The sequence below is a fragment of the Grampus griseus genome (genome assembly GCF_964374135.1).
Source record: "Grampus griseus genome assembly, chromosome: 3".
NCBI classification, from domain to species: Eukaryota; Metazoa; Chordata; class Mammalia; order Artiodactyla; family Delphinidae; genus Grampus; species Grampus griseus.
In genome coordinates this window covers 151,982,692-152,004,823 of record NC_139019.1, presented here as the reverse complement: position 1 = coordinate 152,004,823, position 22,132 = coordinate 151,982,692, and the positions used below count along the sequence as shown (strand labels likewise).

At 39.9% G+C, this 22,132-nt stretch overlaps 1 protein-coding gene across 1 annotated transcript in view; it reads right to left on the bottom strand.

Moving 5' to 3' along the window:
* Positions 1-22,132, bottom strand: part of SIMC1 (SUMO interacting motifs containing 1) — a 95,618-nt gene that overhangs the window by 41,583 nt on the left and 31,903 nt on the right. Inside the window, exon 2 of the mRNA XM_082651897.1 lies at positions 2,476-3,975. Within this exon, the coding sequence (XP_082508023.1) occupies positions 2,476-3,975 (1,500 nt within the window). The remainder of the gene's footprint in view (positions 1-2,475; positions 3,976-22,132) is intronic.

The window sequence follows — 22,132 nt, the reverse complement described above, 5'->3', positions numbered from 1 at the left end:
TTAGTTTTCTTATGTCTCAGGACACCTGAGGGTAACCCCTGATCTCACTGATAACTCAGAGGAGTTAAGGCTAATGGCTGGTTAGCGGCAGCATGGACACTGGCTAAGAAGTTCTTGGAAGAATTTACTGTATAGCACAGGGAATTATATTCAATATCCTGTAAAAACCTATAATGGAATGTAACCTGAAAAAAATAACGGAATCACTTTGTTGTATACCTGAAACTAATATAATATTGTAAATCAACTATATTTTAATAATATAGTTATATATTATTAAATATATATTTAATATAATAAATATATTATATTTATTGGCTATAAATGGCTATAATAAGTATTATTATAGCCATCCTAGTCGATTCAAAGTGGTATCCCATTGTGATTCTGATTTGCAGTTCCCTAATGACTAACGATACAGAAAATCTTTTGAGAAATGTCTATTCAAATCCTTTGCCCATTACTAATATAATACTGTAAATCAACTATACTTCAATAAAAAAAATAATGTACTGACCAAAACCCCCAATGAATTAGAATAGAATAGAAAATAAAGTGCATCACACTAAAAACAAGTTCTGGGGGGAGAATGACTTAGTGAAGAAGTACTTATAAAAAGCCCAAAAGTAATCAAAAGAGACAAAAAATATTTACAGATGTATTCTAGATGGCTGAGATTCTTTGAGAAGTTAAGAAATAAAGATGAAGAAGAAAAAGCCACTCTGTGTAGCCTAATTGCCACCTTGTAATCTGAGCTATGTGTACACATAAGGTGGACCTGTATCTACTGATGGCTTCTTTGGTTGTGTAGCACCTACAAAGCCTTGACTAGGTAAAAAACTTTCTCAAGTCCTCCAGGTTTTCAATAATGGAATGATGTATCGCCAAGCAGAGGCAAACTCATAGGAAAAAAGAGAACAAGCTAGTGTTGGGGAAAGTCATTCAGAAGGAGGAAACATAAAGCCTACTAGAAGGTAGAACAATTAAAACGAGAGAAAAAAATTCACTCTCTAAGGGCAAATCAATGTGAATGCCTGACACCCACTAAGCTGGATTACGGATTGCTACAACAGGAGAAGCACCTTTTGAATTCTTGAACAACTTCAAGCCAGTCTTCTTAATGTTGGGAATGTGGTTAGGTATAATGAAAAAAAGCTTCATGTTATGGGACTTAGCCACAATTTTTTTTTCTTACACATCTAGTTTAGTTCTTACAGATCAATGAAGACTAATGGGAAGTAGCATTCCCGTTAAAGTCTTCAAATTGAGCTGGAGAGGGTGTTGAGAAAAGGGAACCCTCCTACACTGTTGGTAGGAATGTAAACTGGTGCTGCCACTATGGAAAACAGTATGGAGGTTCCTCAAAAAACTAAAAATAGAGCTACCATATGTCCAGCAATCCCACTCCTGGGCATATATCTGGAAAAAGACAAAAACTCTAATTTAAAAAGATACAGGCACTCCAATGTTCATAGTAGCACTATATACAATAGCCAAGACATGGAAACAACCCAAGTGCCCATCAACAGATGATTGGTTTAAGAAGATGTGGTACACACACACACAAACACACACACAGTGGAATATTACTCGGCCATAAAAAAGAATGAAATAATGCCATTTGCAGAATATCATACTAAGTGAAGTAAGTCAGACAGAGAAAGACAGATATTATATAATATCACTTATATGTGGAATCCAAAAAAATAATACCAATGAATCTATCTACAAAACAGAAACAGACTTGCAGATATAGAAAACAAACTTATGGGTACCAAAGGGGAAAGGGAGGTGGGGAAGGACAAGTTAGAAGTATGGGATTAACAGACACAAACTGCTATACATAAAATAGATCAGCAACAAGGATCTATTGTCTAGCACAGGGAACAATATTCTGTATCTTGTAATGATGTGTAATGGAAAATAATCTGAACAAATATATAACTGAATCACTTTGCTGTATACCTGAAACTAAAACAATATTGTAAATCAACTTCAATAAAAAAAATCTTAAAATTGAATTTCCTCCCCCCAAGTTAGAGAGTAACAATTTTGAAGGTACCAAAGTGTCATGAGTATTATTATCTCTGTAATATGGAAGTTGTAATGAGGGCATCAGGAATTGAGGAAGGAAAGGCAGAGGAATTGAGAAGTATTTGATGAAGGCCTATGATGAGCCAGACACTCCAACAGGCACTTTACATATTATCTCCTTTAATGATACTGTGAAGTATGTTCTTATCTCCATTTTATAGCTAGGTGAAGTGACTTCTTCAGTGCCAGATTTTAAGTGTGGGGCTGAATTTGAACCCAGATCTGATTCTACACTGAATGGTTCCACAGTGGGAGAAAGATAAAAATGTCTTAACTCAGCTGGGCCTGTCCTCTCATGCATGGACTCCTTGTAGCATACTAACGTCATGCTAGGCCTATACAAAGGACACCTGATCCCCAGGGGAAGACATGTTAGCTCACCTCTCTTGTGTCTTTATCTGGTATTAGTGTCTGGAAGAAGAGGTGATGCACCGGAGGTCGTAAGAAGTACTTCAGTCTATGCAGGCATGGTCTGTTGTACAACCCACCTTGTGGTGTTCGTGCTTGCACCTGGGCAGATCTGGGGTTGACAGGCTCTGACAGTGATATCTCTTTTCTGGCTGGAGTTTCTGTGACAGAGAGCCAAGGAACTTTCTCTAAGGAAGTTTCAGACTGTGGGCTGGGAGAGCAGCTTGGAGAGGATGGAGCTGAGACATCCATAGGGGTGTCATGGTTCTGTACATCATTTTGCGGAGAGTCAGGCCTGAGTTTTGGTAAATGAGGCAAGTCTCTAAGTGTGTGTGGCATGTCTTCTGGCAAGCATGACGTGTCCCCAGGTGAATGTAGCACATCTCCTGATAAGTGTGGGATTTCTCCAGGTGAATGTGGTACACTTCCTGGTGACGGTGGCGTGTCTCTTGGTGACTGTGGTACATTGGCTGGTGACTGTGACACATCTGCTGGTGACTGTAGGACATCAGCTGGTGACTGTGGCACATCTCTTGGTGACTGGGGAATGTCTCCTGATGATTGTGGCATGTCTCCTGATGATTGTAGCATATCTCCTGGTGACTGTGGCATGTCTTTCAGGTGTGCCACATCTTGTGGATACGTTATGTTTTGAGGTGGGCCTGGTACATCTTGAGGTAGGCCCAGTGAGTCTTGAGGTGGGCTTTGTGAGTGTTGAAGTTGCCATGATGAGTCTTGAGGTGGACTTGGCATATTCTGCGGAGCGCATGGCACATTCTGAGGGCATGGCACATCTTGAGGAGGGCATGGCCCTTCTTGAGGTGGGTGAGGCAAAGTTTGTAGTTGGCACTGCATGGTTTGTGATGGGCATGACAAGGCTCGTGGTGGGCATGAGGAGGCTCGTGGTGGACATGGTGAGGCTCGCAGTGGGCATGGCAAGGCTCTCAGTGGGCATGGCAAGGCTTGTGGAGGGCAAGGCACATCTTGCTGTGGGCATGGCAAGGGTGCCCTTTGATTGCTACGGCTACCATTATTGCTTGTTGCAGGGAGGGAGTGAATATCTGAAGATAGCTGTAGGCTTGCCAAGAAGCCGAGGTCACCTTTGAATATGGTTGAGCTACAATTCGGCTCTCCTGGATAAACAGAGCCCCCACTGATGGACACAGGGGGCTGAGGACCTTCAAATGCAGTTTCTTCCAAAAGGTCCAAATCCACAGGATCACTGTTAATGATTCTCCGTGCTGCAGGCCGAGAGCTTCTGTCTACCCGCCCTTCCATCACCTCTTTGCTGGAGAGGCTGGCACATGCTTGAAGACTGGCTGGCTCTTTCTGGGAAGGAGCAACGGGTTCTAGAGTCAAGTCAAGAGTGGCAATAGGTCTATTTTCTTCCTCAGATCCTGTTAGGTCAATCACACAGAGTCCATTGCGATCCTTTGCCCTTGGTCTGGTTTCTCTAGTTAAGTCAATGAAGTCCTGTTGAAGGATTGTGAGAAGATAAGAGGTCAAGTAGGGGTCTTAGCTTTATCTAAGAGGACTTAAAGCTTAGCTTTTAATGATAAAACTATTTTACTTTTTCACTTCACTGACAATGTATATATCTTTTTTTTTTTTTTTTGCGGTACGCGGGCCTCTCACTGTTGTGGCCTCTCCCGTTGCAGAGCACAGGCTCCGGACGCGCAGGCTCAGCGGCCATGGCTCACGGGCCCAGCCGCTCCGTGGCATGTGGGATCTTCCCGGACTGGGGCATGAACCTGTGTCCCCTGCATCAGCAGGCGGACTCTCAACCACTGCGCCACCAGGGAAGCCCCTATATATCTTATATAACGTAAGTGTTAGTTTATTTCTTTTGGCCAAAATTTTCCTCTGTCAAAGCTGCCAATTTCTATACCTTCTTAAATTATCCAAATGCCACAAGCACATAACAGAGGACACAGGGGGAAATGTATTATGATCCAAGGTGGACAGGGGAGTAGTAGAGAAGATTTCAACCTTAAGTCAAAGTAAAAAGCAAACTTTGTTTGGAAAAGCAAATACACAGGATAACCTACAACAGAAGCTAAAGAAGGGAAACTAATACAAGAATCTACTTTGTGCTAAGAATGTGTTGAGTGCTTTCACACATCTTTAATTTTCACAATGACCCTGTCAGGAAGGCATTATCATCTCCATTATACAGATGGGGAAACTAGAGTTCAGAGGGGTTAGGTTATTTACCTATGGATTATACAGTTATGTAGCAGAGACAGACATTCAAACCCAGGCCTGTTTCCTTCTTTCCCTGTTAGGGCCTAGGAATGTACAACTTCATTCAATGTATAGTCAGCCTATAGTCAGATATGGAGAATAATACACTAAGGGTTATAAAACTAACCATTCTAAGTGTGAGCCTAAATTAATTACAAAAAACCTCCTATATTCACCCCCATTCCTTGGCAAAATGATTAGGCAGTTCACAAAGCCTGATGATGCCAGCCAGAGGTACTGTAAACAACTTCTGTGTCATGAGCCAGGAAAAATATTGCTCTGCCTTCCAGGTGTCTCCTCACTTGGTTGGGTACCATTGCCACTGCTATGTCGGGTACTAATTGCTGGGATAGCAATGCTCTTGCTGCTACTACAGCTACCGTGCTATTTCTTTTAATAGATGTGATGGTCACCACTGTCAACGGCACCAAAACAGGACACAGGATCCTGGGTGGGTCAAGTGAGAAGCTGGAATGCACCTCATCTTGGAATAGGGATTGCTTGGTGAAACCTAATGCCTCATTCCTAAGAAGCAGCCATATAGTATCACTGCCTCTCTACTGCTAGCTGAACTCAACATAAATAGCTGCAAAGGTCTGAATTCAACTCCTATTCCATCACCAACTCCTAAAATGCAACATTACCATGTCTCTCTCACTTAAAACCCACCATATGAGCTACAGGATAAAGGGCAAATGCTTTAGTAAAGACTCATAAAGTCCTTCATAATTCAGCCTCTTCGTGAGTACTCTCCTCCTCGTGTGTGCAAATCACACAGAACTACTTCAGATCCCCAAATGTGCCATGCTTTCTCAAGTATTACTATCTTTATGTTTGCTTATATTCTTTTTTTTGTCTGGAGTGATTATTATCCCTTTGATTGTTTGGAAGTTTCTTGTCTTTCAAGACTCAGCACAGATATCACTGTGTGCGAAAATTCTTCTAGATCACTTCTTGTCCCAAGTTAAATTATTAGTTTTCTCCCTTATATCCCCAATTCATCTGTACAAACCAAAAAGGCTTATCCCAAAGAATTTTAAATGATATTGAAAATGGAAATAATTTTTTGTCATTTTCCAATTATTCATTGCTAGTATATAGAAATGCTGTTGATTTATGTATGTATATTATCCCTGTATCCTCTGACCTTGCTAAATTCACTTACTAGTTCAGGTAACTTTTTTTGTAGATTCCTTAGTGTTTTCCATATAAGAAATCATGTCTGCAAATAGAGGAGTTTTACTTCTTCCTTTTCAATCTGCATGCCTTTTATTTCTTTTTCTTAACTATTGCACTGGCTAAAGCATCTAGTATAATTCTCAGCAGAAGTGCTGAAAGCAGACATCTGAGACTTTCATCATTAAGTATAACGTTAGCTGTGTTGTCTTCATAGATGCCCCATATCATGTTGAGAAAGTTCCCTTCTTCTCATTGTTTTCTCAGAGTTTAAAAAAATTTATTTATTTATTTATTTAGGCTGCACTGGGTCTTAGTTGCAACACATAGGATCTTTGTTGTGGCATGTTTAGTTGTGGCTTCTTAGTTGCAGCATGCATGTGGGATCTAGTTCCCTGACCAGGGATCGAACCTGGGCCCCCTGCATTGGGAGCATGGAGTTTTACCCACTGGACCACCAGGGAAGTCCCGTTTTCTGAGAGTTTTAATTGGAAATGGTTGTTAAATTTAGTCAAATGATTTTTCTGTACCTGTTGAGATATTTTATGATTTTCCTTTGTACTATTAATATCAAAAATTATATTAATTGATTTTCTAATGTTAAATTAATCCTACGGAAAACTCCACTGGTTATGATGTATTATTTTTTTCTATATTGTTTTAATATATCAATATTTTGTTAAGAATTTTTGCATATTTATGAGGGATATTAGTTTACAGTTTTCTATTCTTGTAATTTCTTTTACTGGTTTTGCTATCAGAATAAAATTGGCCTCATAAAATGATTGGGAGCTATTCCCACCCCCTCTATTTAGGTTGTGTTGGATTGGTACCATATCTTTCTTCAATGTTTATAGAAATCACCAGTGACGCTATCTGGGCCTGAAATTTGCTTTGTAGTTAAAATTTAGTAGACATAAGGTTATTTACATTTTCTACTTCTTGTGTTAGTTCTGTGACTTATGGATTTTGTTATTAAAATTATTAGCATAAAGTTGTTCACAACAGTCCTTTATTATCTTTTTAATTCTATATTCTGTATAGATTTATCCCCAATTTTCTTTTTTTATTCCCAGTATTGGTAATTTGTATCCTTTGCATTTTCTCCCCTGATCAGCCTAGCTAGAAGTTTATCAATTTGACTGATCTTTCCAAAGGACCAGATTTTTCATCCATTCCCTTTATTTCTATTGTTATCATTATTATTTCCTTCCTTCTATTTACTGTGGATTTAATTTGCCCTTCTTTTTCTAGCTTCTTAATGTGGAAGCTGATACCTTGATTTTCAAAATCTTTCTTTTCTAACATTAGCATTTAAAGCTAAAAATTTCCCCGTAAGTACTGCTTTAGCTTCATCCCACTTTTTTTTTTTTTTTTTTTTTTGTGGTATGCAAGTCTCTCACTGTTGTGGCCTCTCCCGTTGCAGAGCACAGGCTCCGGACGTGCAGGCTCAGCGGCCATGGCTCACGGGCCCAGTCGCTCCGCGGTATGTGGGATCTTCCCAGACCGGGGCACGAACCCGTGTCCCCTGCATCGGCAGGCGGACTCTCAACCACTGCGCCACCAGAGAAGCCCCATCCCACAATTTTTAATACACAGTCACTTTATTATCATGTAGTTCAAGCTTACCTTCACCATAGTCAGAAAACAAACCCTGTAAGATTTCAATCTTTTGAAATACACTGAGACTTATTTTATGTCCTAACACATGGCCTACTTGCTGAATGTTCCTTGTACACTTGAAAAAAACGTGCATTCTGCAGTTGTTGGATATAAATGCCAATTAGGTCATGGCTGCTGATAGTAGCTTTTGGATCTTTGATTTTCTTCACCTTTGAGGGGATGCAGTTGTGCTATCAAGTACTGACAGAAGTGTATTAAAGTGTCCAGGGGAGAGACCTTCAAGATGGCGGAGGAGTAAGATGTGGAGCTCATCTTCCTCCCCATAAATACATCAGAAATACATCTACATGTGGAACAACTCATACAGAACACCTACTGAACGCTAGCAGAAGACCTCAGACCTCCCAAGAGGCAAGAAACTCCCCACGTACCTGGGTAGGGCAAAAGAAAAAAGAAAAAACAGAGACAAAAGAATAGGGACGGGACCTGCACCTCTGGGAGGGAGCTGTGAAGGAGGAAAAGTTTCCACACACTAGGAAGCCCCCTCACTGGTGGAGATGGGGGGTGGGTGGGTGGGGGAGCTTCGGAGCCAGAAGAGAGTGCAGCATCAGGGGTGCAGAGGGCAAAGTGGAGAGATTTCCGCACGGAGGATCACTGTCGACCAGCACTCACCAGCCTGAGAGGCTTGTCTGCTCACCTGCCAGGACGGGTGGGGACTGGGAGCAGAGGCTCTGGCATAGGAGGTCAGATCCCAGGGAGAGGACTGGGGTTGGCTGCATGAACACAGGCTGAAGGGGTCTAGTGTGCCACAGCTAGCAGGGAGGGAGTCTGGGAAAAAGTCTGGAACTGCCTAAGAGGCAAGAGACCACTGTTTCAGGGTGCACGAGGAGAGGGGATTCAGAGCACCACCTAAACAAGTTCCAGAGATAGGCACGAGCTGCGGCTATCAGGGTGGACACCAGAGATGGTTATGAAATGCTAAGGTGGCTACTGCAGCCACCAAGAAGCCTGTGTGCAAGCACAGGTCATTATCCACACATCCCCTGCAGGGAGTCTGTGCAACCCGCCACTGCCAGGGTCCTGTGATCCAGGGACAACTTCCCCGGGAGAACACACGGCAAGCCTCAGGCTGTTGCAACATCATGCCAGCCTCTGCCGCCACAGGCTCGCCCCGCATTCAGTACCCCTCCCTCCCCCGGGCCTGAGTGAGCCAGAGGCCCCTAATCAGCTGCTCCTTTATCCTGTCTGGGCAGGAACAGATGCCCTCAGGCGACCTATACGCAGAGGTGGGGCCAATTCCAAAGCTGAACCCCAGCAGCTGTTCGAACAAAGAAGAGAAAGGGAAATTTCTCCCAGCAGCCTCAAGAGCAGGGTATTAAATCTCCACAATCAACATGATGTACCCTGCATCTCTGGACTACCTGAATAGACAACGGATCACCCAAAATTGAGGTGGTGGACTTTGGAAGCAACTGTAGACTCAGGGTTTGCTTTCTGCATCTAATTTGTTTCTGGTTTTATGTTTATCTTAGTTTAGTATTTAGAGTTTATTATCATTAGTAGATTTGTTTATTGGTTTGGTTGCTCTCTTCCTTTTTATATATATATATATATATTTTTTTTTCCTTGTTCTCTTTTCATGAGTGTGTATGTGTATGCTTCTTTGTGTGATTTTGTCTGTATAGATTTGCTTTTACCATTTGTCCTAGGGTTCTGTCTGTCGGTTTTCTTTTTTTTTTTTTAGTATAGTTTTTAGTGCTTGTTGTCATTGGTGGATTTGTTTTTTGGTTTGGCTGCTCTCTTCTTTATTTCTTTCTTTTTTTATTACTTTTTAATATTTTTATTTTTAATAATTATTTTTTATTTCAATAACTTTATTTTATTTTATCTCTCTCGCTCTCTCTCTCTCTCTTTCTTTCTCCTTTTTCTCTGAGCCATGTGGCTGACAGAGTCTTGGTGCTTCAGCTGGGTGTCAGGCCTGTGCCTCTGAGGTGGGAGAGCCGAGTTCAGGACATTGGCCCACCAGAGACCTCCTGGCTTCACGTAATATCAAATGGCAAAAGCTCTCCCAGAGATCTCCATCTAAACACTAAGACCCAGCTCCACTCAATGACCAGAGGGCTACAGTGCTGGACACTGTATGACAAACAACTAGCAAGACAGGAACAGAACCCCACCCATTAGCAGAGAGGCTGCCTAAAATCATAACAAGGTCACAGACCCCAAAACACATCACCGGACATGGTCCTGCCCACCAGAAAGACAAGATCCAGCCTCATGCACCAGAACACAGGCACGAGTCCCCGCCACCAGGAAGCTTACATAACCCACTGAACCAACCTTAGCCACTGGGGGCAGTAACCAAAAACAACAGGAACTACAAACCTGTAGCCTGCGAAAAGGAGACCCCCAAACACAGTAAGTTAAGCAAAATGAGAAGACAGAGACACACAGCAGATGAAGGAGCAGGGTAAAAACCCACCAGACCACAATAAATGAAATTAAAAATTCTCTAGAAGGAATCAATAGCAGAATAACTGAGGCAAAAGAACGGATAAGTGACCTGGAAGATAAAATAGTGGAAATAACTACTACAGAGCAGAATAAAGAAAAAAGAATGAAAAGAATTGAGGACAGTCTCAGAGACCTCTGAGACAACATTAAACACACCAATATTTGAATTATAAGGGTCCCAGAAGAAGAGCAAAAGAAAGGGACTGAGAAAATATTTCAAGAGATTACAGTTGAAAACTTCCCTAATATGGGAAAGGAAAGAGTCAATCAAGTCCAGGAAGAGCAGAGAGTCCAATATAGGAAAAATCCAAGGAGAAATACGCCAAGACGCACTAATCAAACTATCAAAAATTAAATACAAAGAAAAAATATTAAAAGCAGCAAGGGAATAACAACAAATAACATACAAGGGAATCCCCATAAGGTTAACAGCTGATCTATCAGCAGAAACTCTGCAAGCCAGAAGGGAGTGGCAGGACATATTTAAAGTGATGAAAGGGAAAAACCTACAACCAAGATTACTCTACCCAGCAAGGATCTCATTCAGATTCGATGGAGAAATTAAAACCTTTACAGACAAGCAAAAGCTAAGAGAATTCAGCACCATCAGACCAGATCTACAATGAATGCTAAAGGAACTTCTCTAGGCAGGAAACAAAGGAGAAGGAAAAGACCTACAATAACAAACCCAAAACAAATAAGACAATGGTCACAGGAATATACATATTGATAATTACCTTAAATGTAAATGGATTAAATGCTCCAACCAAAAGACACAGACTGACTAAATGGATACAAAAACAAGACCCATATATATGCTGTCTATAAGAGACCCACTTCAGACCTAGGGACACATACAGACTGAAAGTGAGGTCCTGAAAAAATATATGCCATGCAAATGGAAATCAAAAAAGCTGGAGTAGCAATTCTCATATCAGACAAAATAGACATTAAAATAGACTATTACAAGAGACAAAGAAGGACACTACATAATGATCAAGGAATCAATCCAAGAAGAAGATATAACAATTGTCAATATTTATGCACCCAACATAGGAGCACCTCAATACATAAGGCTAATGTTAACAGCCATAAGAGGGGAAATCGACAGTAACATAATCATAGTAGGGGACTTTAACACCCCACTTTCAACAATGGACAGATCGGGCTTCCCTGGTGGCGCAGTGGTTGAGAGTCCGCCTGGCGATGCAGGGGACACGGGTTCACGCCCCGGTCCGGGAAGGTCTCACATGCTGCGGAGTGGCTGGGCCCGTGAGCCATGGCCGCTGAGCCTGCGCGTCCGGAGCAACGGGAGAGGCCACAACAGTGAGAGGCCCGCATACTGAAAAACAAAACAAAACAAAACAAAACAAAACAATGGACAGATCATCCAAAATGAAAATAAATAAGGAAACACAGCTTTAAATGATTAAACAATATCAATTAAGATGGACTTAATTGATATTTATAGGACATTCCATCCAAAAACAAGAGAATACACTTTCTTCTCAAGTGCTCATGGAACATTCTCCAGGATAGGTCATATATTAGTTCACAAATCAAGCCTTGGTAAAGTTAAGAAAATTGAAATCATATCAAGTATCTTTTCCGACCACAATGCTATGAGACTAGATATCAATTACAGGAAAAAATTTGTAAAAAATGCAAACCCATGGAGGCTAAACAATACACTGCTAAATAACCAAAAGATCACTGAAGAAATCAAAGAGGAAATCAAAAAATACCTAGAAACAAATGACAATGAAAACACGATGACCCAAAACCAAGGGGATGCAGCAAAAGGAGTTTTAAGAGGGAAGTTTATAGCAATACAATCCTACCTCAACAAACAAGAAACATCTCAAATAAACAACCTAACCTTACACCTAAAGCAAGTAGAGAAAGAAGAACAAAAAAACCCCCCAAAGTTAGCAGAAGGAAAGAAATCATAAAGATCAGATCATAAATAAATGAAAAGGGAATGAAGGAAACGATAGCAGAGATAAATAAAACTAAAAGCTGGTTCTCTGAGAAGATAAACAAAATCAATAAACCATTAGCAAGACTCATCAAGAAAAAAAGGGAGGGCTTCCCTGGTGACGCAGTGGTTGGGAGTCTGCCTGCCGATGCAGGGGACGCGGGTTCATGCCCCGGTCCAGGAGGATCCCGCATGTCGTGGAGCGGCTGGGCCCATGGGCCGTGGCTGCTGGGCCTGCGCATCCGGAGCCTGTGCTCCGCAACGGGAGAGGCCACAGCAGTGAGAGGCCTGCATACCGCAAAATAAAAATAAAAAAAAAAAAAAAGAAGAAAAGGGAGAAGCCTTAAATAAATAGAATTAGAAATGAAAAAGGTGAAGTAACAACTGACACTGCAGAAATACAAAAGATCATGAGAGATTACTACAAGCAACTATATGCCAATAAAATGGACAACCTGGAAGAAATGGACAAATTCTTAGAAAAGCACAACCTTCTGAGACTGAACCAGGAAGAAATAGAAAATATAAACAGACCAATCACAAGCACTGAAATTGAGACTGTGATTAAAAATCTTCCCACAAACAAAAGCCCAGGACCAGATGGCTTCAAAGGCGAATTCTATCAAACATTTAGAGAAGAGCTAACACCTATCCTTCTCAAACTCTTCCAAAATATAGCAGAGGGAGGAACACTCCCAAACTCATTCTATGAGACCACTATCACCCTGATACCAAAATCAGACAAAGATGTCACAAAGAAAGAAAAGTGCCGGCCAATATCACTGGTGAACATAGATGCAAAAATCCTCAACCTAATACTAGCAAACAGAATCCAACAGCACATTAAGAGGATCATACACCATGAACAACTGGGGTTCATCCCAATAATGCAAGGATTCTTCAATATACGCAAATTAATCAGTGTGATAAGCCATATTAACAAACTGAAGGAGAAAATATTGATATTTATGAACATCATATGATCATCTCAATTGATGCAGAAAAAGCTTTCGACAAAATTCAACACCCATTTATGATAAAAACTCTCCAGAAAGTAGGCATGGAGGGAACCTACCTCAATATCATAAAGGCCATATATCACAAACCCACAGCCAATATCGTTCTCAATGGTGAAAAACTGAAACCATTTCCTCTAAGATCAGGAACAAGACAAGGTTGCCCACTCTAACCACTATTATTCAACATAGTTCTGGAAGTTTTAGCCACAGCCATCAGAGAAGAAAAAGAAATAAAATGTATCCAAATCAGAAAAGAAGAAGTAAAACTGTCACTGTTTGCAGAGGACATGATACTATACATAGAGAATCCTAAAGATGCTACCACAAAACTACTAGAGCTAATCAATGAATTTGGTAAAGTAGCAGGATACAAAATTAATGCACAGAAACCTCTTGCATTCCTATACGCTAACCACAAAAAAATCTGGAGGAGAAACTAAGCAAACACTCCCATTTACCATTGCAACAAAAAGAATAAAATACCTAGGAATAAACCTACCTAAGGAGACAAAAGACCTGTATGCAGAAAAGTATAAGACACTGATGAAAGAAATTAAAGATGATACAAACAGATGGAGAGATATACCATGTTCTTGAATTGGAAGAATCAATATTGTGAAAATGACTATACTACCCAAAGCAATCTACAGATTCAATGCAATCCCTATCAAACTACCAATAGCATTTTTCACAGAACTAGAACAAAAAATTTCACAATTTGTATAGAAACACAAAATACCCCAAATAGCCAAAGCAATCATGAGAAAGAAAAACAGAGCTGGAGGAATCAGGTTCCCAGACTTCAGAATATAGTACAAAGCTACCGTAATCAAGACAGTATGGTACTGGCACAAAAACAGAAATATAGATCAACAGAACAGGACAGAAAGCCCAGAGATAAACCCACGCACATATGGTCACCTTATTTTTAATAAAGGAGGCAAGAATATACAGTGGAGAAAAGACAGCCTCTTCAATAAGTGGTGTTGGGAAAACTGAAGAGCTACATGTAAAAGAATGAAATTAGAACACTCCCTAACACCATACACAAAGATAAACTTAAAATGGATTAAAGATCTAAATGTAAGGCCAGACACTATAAAACTCTTAGAGGAAAACATATGCAGAACACTCTATGACATAAATCACAGTAAGATCCTTTTTGACCCACCTCCTAGAGAAATGGAAATAAAAACAAAAATAAACAAATGGGACCTAATGAAACTTAAAAGCTTTTGCACAGCAAAGGAAACCATAAACAAGACAAAAAGACCACCCTCAGAATGGGAGAAAATATTTTCAAATGAAGCAACTGACAAAGGATTAATCTCCAAAATTTACAAGCAGCTCATGCAGCTCAATATCCAGAAAACAAACAACCGAATCCAAAAATGTGCAGAAGACATAAATAGACATTTCTCCAAAGAAGATATACAGATTGCCAACAAACCCGTGAAAGGATGCTCAACAAACCCATTAAAGGATGCATTTCTCAATCATTAGAGAAATGTAAATGAAAACTACAATGAGGTATCACCTCACACCAGTCAGAATGGCTATCATCAAAAAATCTAGAAACAGGGGCTTCCCTGGTGGCGCAGTGGTTGAGAGTCCGCCTGCCGATGCAGGGGACACGGGTTCGTGCCCCGGCCCGGGAAGATCCCACATGCCGTGGAGCGGCTGGGCCCGTGAGCCGTGGCCGCTGGGCCTGCGCGTCCGGGGCCTGTGCTCCGCAACGGGAGAGGCCACAAAAGTGAGAGGCCCACGTACCGAAAAAAAAAAAAAATTCTAGAAACAGTAAATGCTGGAGAGTGTGTGGAGAAAAGGGAACCCTCTTGCACTGTTGGTGGGAATGTAAATTGATATAGCCACTATGGAGAGCGGTATGGAGGTTCCTTAAAAAACTAAAAATAGAACTACCATACGACCCAGTAATCCCACTACTGGGTCGTTTTCTCAGACGAGAAAACCATAATTCAGAAGAGTCATGTACCACAATGTTCATTGCAGCTCTATTTACAATAGCCAGGACATGGAAGCAACCTCAGTGTTCATCGACAGATGAATGGATAAAGAACATGTATACATATATATACAATGGAATATTACTCAGCCATAAAAAGAAACGAAATTGAGTTATTTGTAGTGAGGTGGATGGACCTAGAGTCTGTCATACAGAGTGAAATAAGTCAGAAAGAGAAAAACAAATACCATATGCTAACACATATATATGGAATCTAAAAAAAACACAAAATGTTTCTGAAGAACCTAGAGGCAGAACAGGAATAAAGACGCAGACGTAGAGAATGGACTTGAGGACACAGGGTAGAGGAAGGGTAAGCTGGGACGAAGTGAGAGTGGCATGGACTTATATATACTACCAAATGTAAAACAGCTAGCTACTGGGAAGCAGCCACATAGCACAGGGACATCAGCTTGGTGCTTTGTGACCACCTAGAGGGGTGGCATAGGGAGGGTGATAGGAAGATTTAAGAGGGAGGAGATATGGGGATATATGTATATGTATAGCTCATTTACTTTGTTATAAAGCAGAAATTAACACACCATTGTAAAGCAATTATACTCCAATAAAGATGTTAAAAAAATAAAGTGTCCAACTATGATTGTGGCTTTGACCATTTCTCCTTTTCATTCAGTTAGTTTTTGCTTTGTGTCTTTTGAAATTCTGTTTATTAGGTGTATATACACTTTTAATTATTATACCTTCTTAATGTATTAACCCATTTATCATTATTAGGATTATCATTTATCCTTAGTCTCCAGCAATCCTCCTTGTACTGATGTCTATTTTTCTGTTATTAATAGAGCCAATTTAAATTTCTTATGCATACTGTTTGCATGGTGTATTTCTATCCTTCTGTTCTCCATGTACTTGTATCTTTGTATTTAAAGTGCATCTCATATAAATAGTTCATAGTTGTTACTGCTTTTTCGTCTGGTCTGACAACCTCTGCCTTTTGATTCGTTTTGGGGTCATTTACACTTAATTGGTGATTTATTTGCTTTTATATCTATAATCATGCCATTTATTTCCTATTTTTCCTATCCATTGTTCTTCTGTTCCTCCTTTCCCACCCCACTTTGAATTAATCACATATATTTTTTGGAATTCCATTTTAATTCCTTTGTTGGTTTTCTAACTATATATATATATATATTTTTTTTTTCTTTGCGGTACATGGGCCTCTCACTGTTGTGGCCTCTCCCATTGCGGAGCACAGGCTCCGGACGCGCAGGCTCAGCGGCCATGGTTCACAGGCCTAGCCGCTCCGCAGTATGTGGGATCTTCCCGGACCGGGGCATGAACCCGTGTCCCCTGCATCGGCAGATGGACTCTCAACCAATGTGCCACCAGGGAAGCCCCTCTAGCTATATTTTTAAATTATATTTTTAGTGGTTACTCAGATGATTACAGTATGCAAATTCAACTAATCCAGTATACTTAGAAAATATATTAAAATACTTAAGGTAAAAATGTAGGAACCTTAAAAAATATTCCTCTTGCCTTGTGCCCCATTATTTTTGTTGTCATATATATTTTACATATATATTATGAACTCATCAATATAGTATAACTATTTTATTTTCAGTTATTTGTCTTTTAAGGAAATTAATAGAAAATATTTTCTTTTTACACACATATTTACAAGTTCCAGTTCTCTTCATTCCTTTTTGTAGATCCAAGTTTCCATTTGGTGTCATTCCCCTTCAGCTAAAATTTCTCATAGTGCAGGTCTGCTAGTGACAAATTCTCTTTTTCTGTTTATCTGAAAATGTCTTTATTTTGTCCTTTTATAAAATTTTTTTGGTGGTGTTGGGTTTTTGTTGTTGCACACGGGCTTTCTCTAGTTTTGGTGAGCGGGGACTACTCTTCATTGTGGTGCATGGGCTTCTCATTGTGGTGGCTTCTCTTGTTGCGGAGCATGGGCTCTAGGTGCATGGGCTTCAGTAGTTGCAGCACGCGGGCTCAGCAGTTGCAGCATGCAGGCTCAGTAGTTGTGGCTTGCAGGCTCTAGAGCACAGGCTCAGTTGCTGTGGCACATGAGCTTAGTTGCTCCACAGCATGTAGGATATTCCCGGACCAGGGATCGAACACTTGTGCCCTGCATTAGCAGGTGGATTCTTAACGACTGTGCCACCAGGGAACTCCTTGTCCTTAATTTTGAAGGACAACTTTCCCATATACAGAATCCTTGGCTAAAGGTTTCTTTTTTCCTTTATTTGGATATAAGGGAAATGTCAGTCCAATGTCTTTTAGCCTCCAGTTTCTGATAAGAAGTCCGTTGTGTTTTGGTTTTCTTTTTTGGCCACACTGCGTAGCTTGCGGGATCTTAGTTCCTCGACCAGAGAATAAACCTGTGCCCTTGGAAGTGAAACTGCAGAGTCCTAGCCACTGGACCACCAGGGGATTCCCAAGAAGTCTGTTGTTAATTGCATTGTGTGTCCTATATGTAACACATTTTTTTCTGGACAGTCAAGGAGTGGTTTTCTTTGTGTTCATCTTGCCTTGAGTCTGCTGTGCTTCGAGGATCTGTAACTTATTTTTTTTCCCACCAAATTTGAGAAAATTTCTGCCATTATTTCTTCAAAAAATTTTTTATTACCCCCACCCCTCCTTTTAAGACTCTAATTACCCATATTTTGAATTATTTTATATTTCCCTACAGATCTCTGAGGCTCTGTTCAATTATTTCCATCTTTTCCCCCACTCTGTTCTTAAAATTGGGTGATTTCATTTAATCTAATAATTGTTTATTTATCCTCTCATCTCATTGTCCTCTGATAGTCCTCCTAACTCCTAATTAAGTAATTTGCTTTTCCATCACATATTACTCTAAGTTTTCACAGACAACAAATTATCTAATTTTAATAATTATGTCACCAGACAGAAATACAGATGACTAAGGCTCTCCAATAGTTTGTATCTGCAGAATGAAATATAGCAACAAGCCCATAAAGCCCTTGTCCACTCCATTAACCCTATTTTCCAAAACTAGATGCCTCACAACAACCCTGTGAGGTGAATATTATTCACATTTTATAGCTAAAAAAACTAAAACTCAGAAAGCAGAATACTTTTCTTTTGGGTTTCTGGACTTGTTTAAATCAGAAGTCTCAAATTCACCTACACATGCCAAGGTGTTGGTCCAAGGCTTATTTCCTGATTATGGTACTGAAAATGGTATTTGCTCTTCACTGCCGGTTCAGCTCATGGTTTTGGTTTTATTTTTCTCCTTGGAGAGTTCTGTTAATTCCTGCCAGCCCAGCAAGCAGGAAAAATTAGTTTCATTCAGGATCTAGTTGTTGTTGTTTTAGCAGAGAACCCTTTCAAGTCAGTCATACTGCTGAAGGCAGAAGTTCCTGGGTTCAGGCCTCTTTACAAGATCCCAGTATTAGTTGCTTATCTTTCCCACTAGGACTGAGTATAATGCCATAGTGACTGGCACAGCATCTGACAAATGGCAAAGTGCTCAAGTAACATCAACTGAATAAAAAAATAATAATTTTGAGGGGGAAAGCTGATCTTCCATACCTCACATATAGAACTTCCACTTAAGAAGACTGAAAATAACAGAGATACTTCAGGTTTCTCTCCACCTATCACTCTTTTCCACAAGGAAAAAGGAATGGCATCATTATTTGGTGAATCTAGAACCAAGGGCTGAACCAGGAGCCCCCCTTCTTTGTTTTAAGCCCTCTACCCTAAAGATACTATCTGCTTTTTGCTTGGGTAAGTTTACCTTGAAGTTTGTTAGGTAGGAAGGGGTCAATGGGGTTTTAAGTTTAATTTATAGTTTTAGAAAGCCAAAAGGGGGCTATAGATCCAGGAAGCTTACTCTAACTAGGCACTATTAGTAACATAGAATGTATTAGATCCATCTCCATCTATCTGACTTGTATATCCTTTTTCTGTCTCTATGGATTTGCCCATTCTGGACATTTCATATAAATGGAATAATAAATATGTGGCCTTTAATGCCTGGTTTCCTTAACTTAGCATTATGTTTTCAAGATTCCTCCATGTTTTTTAAAAAAAATATTTATTATTTATTTATTTTTGGCTGTGTCGGGTCTTAATTGCAGTATGGAGGATCTTTCATTGCAGTGTGAGGGCTTCTCTCTAGGTGCAGTGCGTGGGCTCCAGAGCATGCAGGCTCAGGAGTTAAGGTTCATGGGCTCCAGAGCACGTGGGCTCCGTAGTTGCAGCACATGAGCTCTCTAGTTGTGGTGTGTGGGCTCAGTAGTTGTGGCTCACAGGCTTACTTGCCCCGTGGCATGTGGGATCTTAGTTCCCTGACCAGGGACTGAATCCATGTACCCTGCACTGGAAGGTGTTTTTTTTTTTTAATTTTTAAATTTTATTTATTTTTTTATACAGCAAGTTCTTATTAGTTATCCATTTTATACATATTAGTCTATACATGTCAATCCCAATCTCTCAATTCATCACACCACCACACCCAGCCCCTGCCGCTTTCCCTCCTTGCTGTCCATACGTTTGTTCTCTACATCTGTGTCTCAATTTCTGTCCTGCAAACCAGTTCATCTGTACCATTTTTCTAAGTTCCACATATATGCGTTAATATACAATATTGGTTTTTCTCTTTCTGACTCACTTCATGCTGTATGACAGTCTCTAGATTCATCCACATCTCTAAAAATGACCTAATTTCGTTCCTTTTTATGGCTGAGTAATATTCCATTGTATATATATACCACATCTTCTTTATCCATTTGTCTGCCGATGGGCATTTAGGTTGCTTCCATGACCTGGCTATTGTAAATAGTGCTGAACTGAACATTGGTGTGCACGTGTCTTTTTGAATTACAGTTTTCTCTGGGTATATGCCCAGTAGTGGGATTGCTGGGTCATATGGAAATTCTATTTTTAATTTTTTTAAGGAAACTCCATACTGTTCTCCATAGTGGCTGTATCAATTTACACTCCCACCAACAGTGCAAGAGGGTTCCCTTTCCTACACACCCTCTCCAGTATTTATTGTTTGTAGATTTTCTGATGATGCCCACTCTAACTGGTGTGAGGTGATACCTCATTGTAGTTTTGATTTGCATTTCTCTAATAATTAGTGATGTTGAGCAGCTTTTCATGTGTTTCTTGGCCATCTGTATGTCTTATTTGGAGAAATGTCTATTTAGGTGTTCTGCCCATTTTTGGATTGGGTCGTTTGTTTTTTTAATATTGAGCTGCATGAGCTGTTTATACATTTTGGAGATTAATCTTTGTCTGGTTTTGGTATCAGGGTGATGGTGGCCTCATAGAATGGGTTTGGGAGTGTTCCTTCCTCTGCAATTTTTTGGAAGAGTTTGAGAAGGATGGGTGTTAGCTCTTTGCTAAATGTTTGATAGAATTCACCTGTGAAGCCATCTGGTCCTGGACTTTTGTTTGTTGGAAAATTTTTAATCACAGTTTCAATTTCATTGCTTGTGATTGGTCTGTTCATATTTTCTATTCTTTTCTGGTTCAGTATTGGAAGGTTATACCTTTCTAAGAATTTGTCCATTTTTTCCAGGTTGTCCATTTTATTGGCATAGAGTTGCTTGTACTGGTCTCATAGGATGCTTTGTATTTCTGTGGTGTCTGTTGTAACTTCTCCTTTTTCATGTCTAATTTTATTGATTTGAGTCCTCTCCCTCTTTTTCTTGATGAGTCTGGCTAATGGTTTATCAATTTTGTTTATCTTCTCAAAGAACCAGCTTTTAGTTTTACTGATCTTTGCTATTGTTTTGTTTCTATTTCATTTATTTCTGCTCTGATCTTTATTTCTTTCCTTCTGCTAAGTTTGGGTTTTGTTTGTTCTTCTTTCTCTAGTTCCTTTAGGTGTAAGGTTAGATTGTTTATTTGAGATTTTTCTTGTTTCTTGAGGTAGGCTTGTATTGCTATAAACTTCCCTCTTAGAACTGCTTTTGCTGCATCCCATAGGTTTTGGATTGTCCTGTTTTCATTGTCATGTTTTGATTTCCTCTTTGATTTCTTCAGTGATCTCTTGGTTATTTAGTAACGTATTGTTTAGCCTCCACGTGTTTGTGTTTTTTACGTTTTTTCTCTGTAATTGATTTCTAATCTGATAGCATTGTGGTCAGAAAAGATGCTTAATATATTAGCTTTCAATTTTCTTAAATTTACTGAGGCTTGATTTGTGACCCAAGATGTGATCTATCCTGGAGAATCTTCCATGTGCACTTGAGAAGAAAGTGTAATCTGCTGTTTTTGGATGGAATGTCCTATAAATATCAATTAAAGCTATCTGGTCTATTGTGTCATTTAAATCTTCTGTTTCCTTATTAATTTTCTGTTTGGATGATCTGTCCATTGGTGTAAGTGAGGTGTTAAAGTTCCCCACTATTATTCTGTTACTGTCAATTTCCTTTTATAGGTGGTAGCAGTTGCCTTATGTATTGACGTGCTCCTATTTTGGGTACATATACATTTATTATTGTTATATCTTCTTCTTGGACTGATCCCTTGATCATTATGTAGTGTTCTTCCTTGTCTCTTGTAACATTCTTTATTTTAACGTCTATTTTATCTGATATGAGTATTGCTACTCCAGCTTTCTTTTGATTTCCATTTGCATGGAATATCTTTTTCCATCCCCTCACTTTCAGTCTGTATGTGTCCCTAGGTCTGAAGTGAGTCTCTTGTAGACAGTATATATATGGGTCTCGTTTTTGTATCCATTCAGCGATCCTGTGTCTTTTGGTTGGAGCATTTAATCCACTCACGTTTAAGGTAATTATCGATATGTATGTTCCTATTACCATTTTCTTAATTGTTTTGGGTTTGTTTTTGTAGGTCCTCTTCTTCTCTTGTGTTTCCCACTTAGAGAAGTTCCTTTAGCATTCGTTGTAGAGCTGGTTTGGTGGTGCTGAATTCTCTTAGCATTTGCTTGTCTGTTAAGCTTTTGATTTCTCCATCAAATCTGAATGAGATCCTTGCTGGGCAATCTTGGTTGTACGTTCTTCCCTTTCATCACTTTAAGTATATCATGCCACTCCCTTCTGGCTTGTAGAGTTTCTGCTGACAAATCAGCTC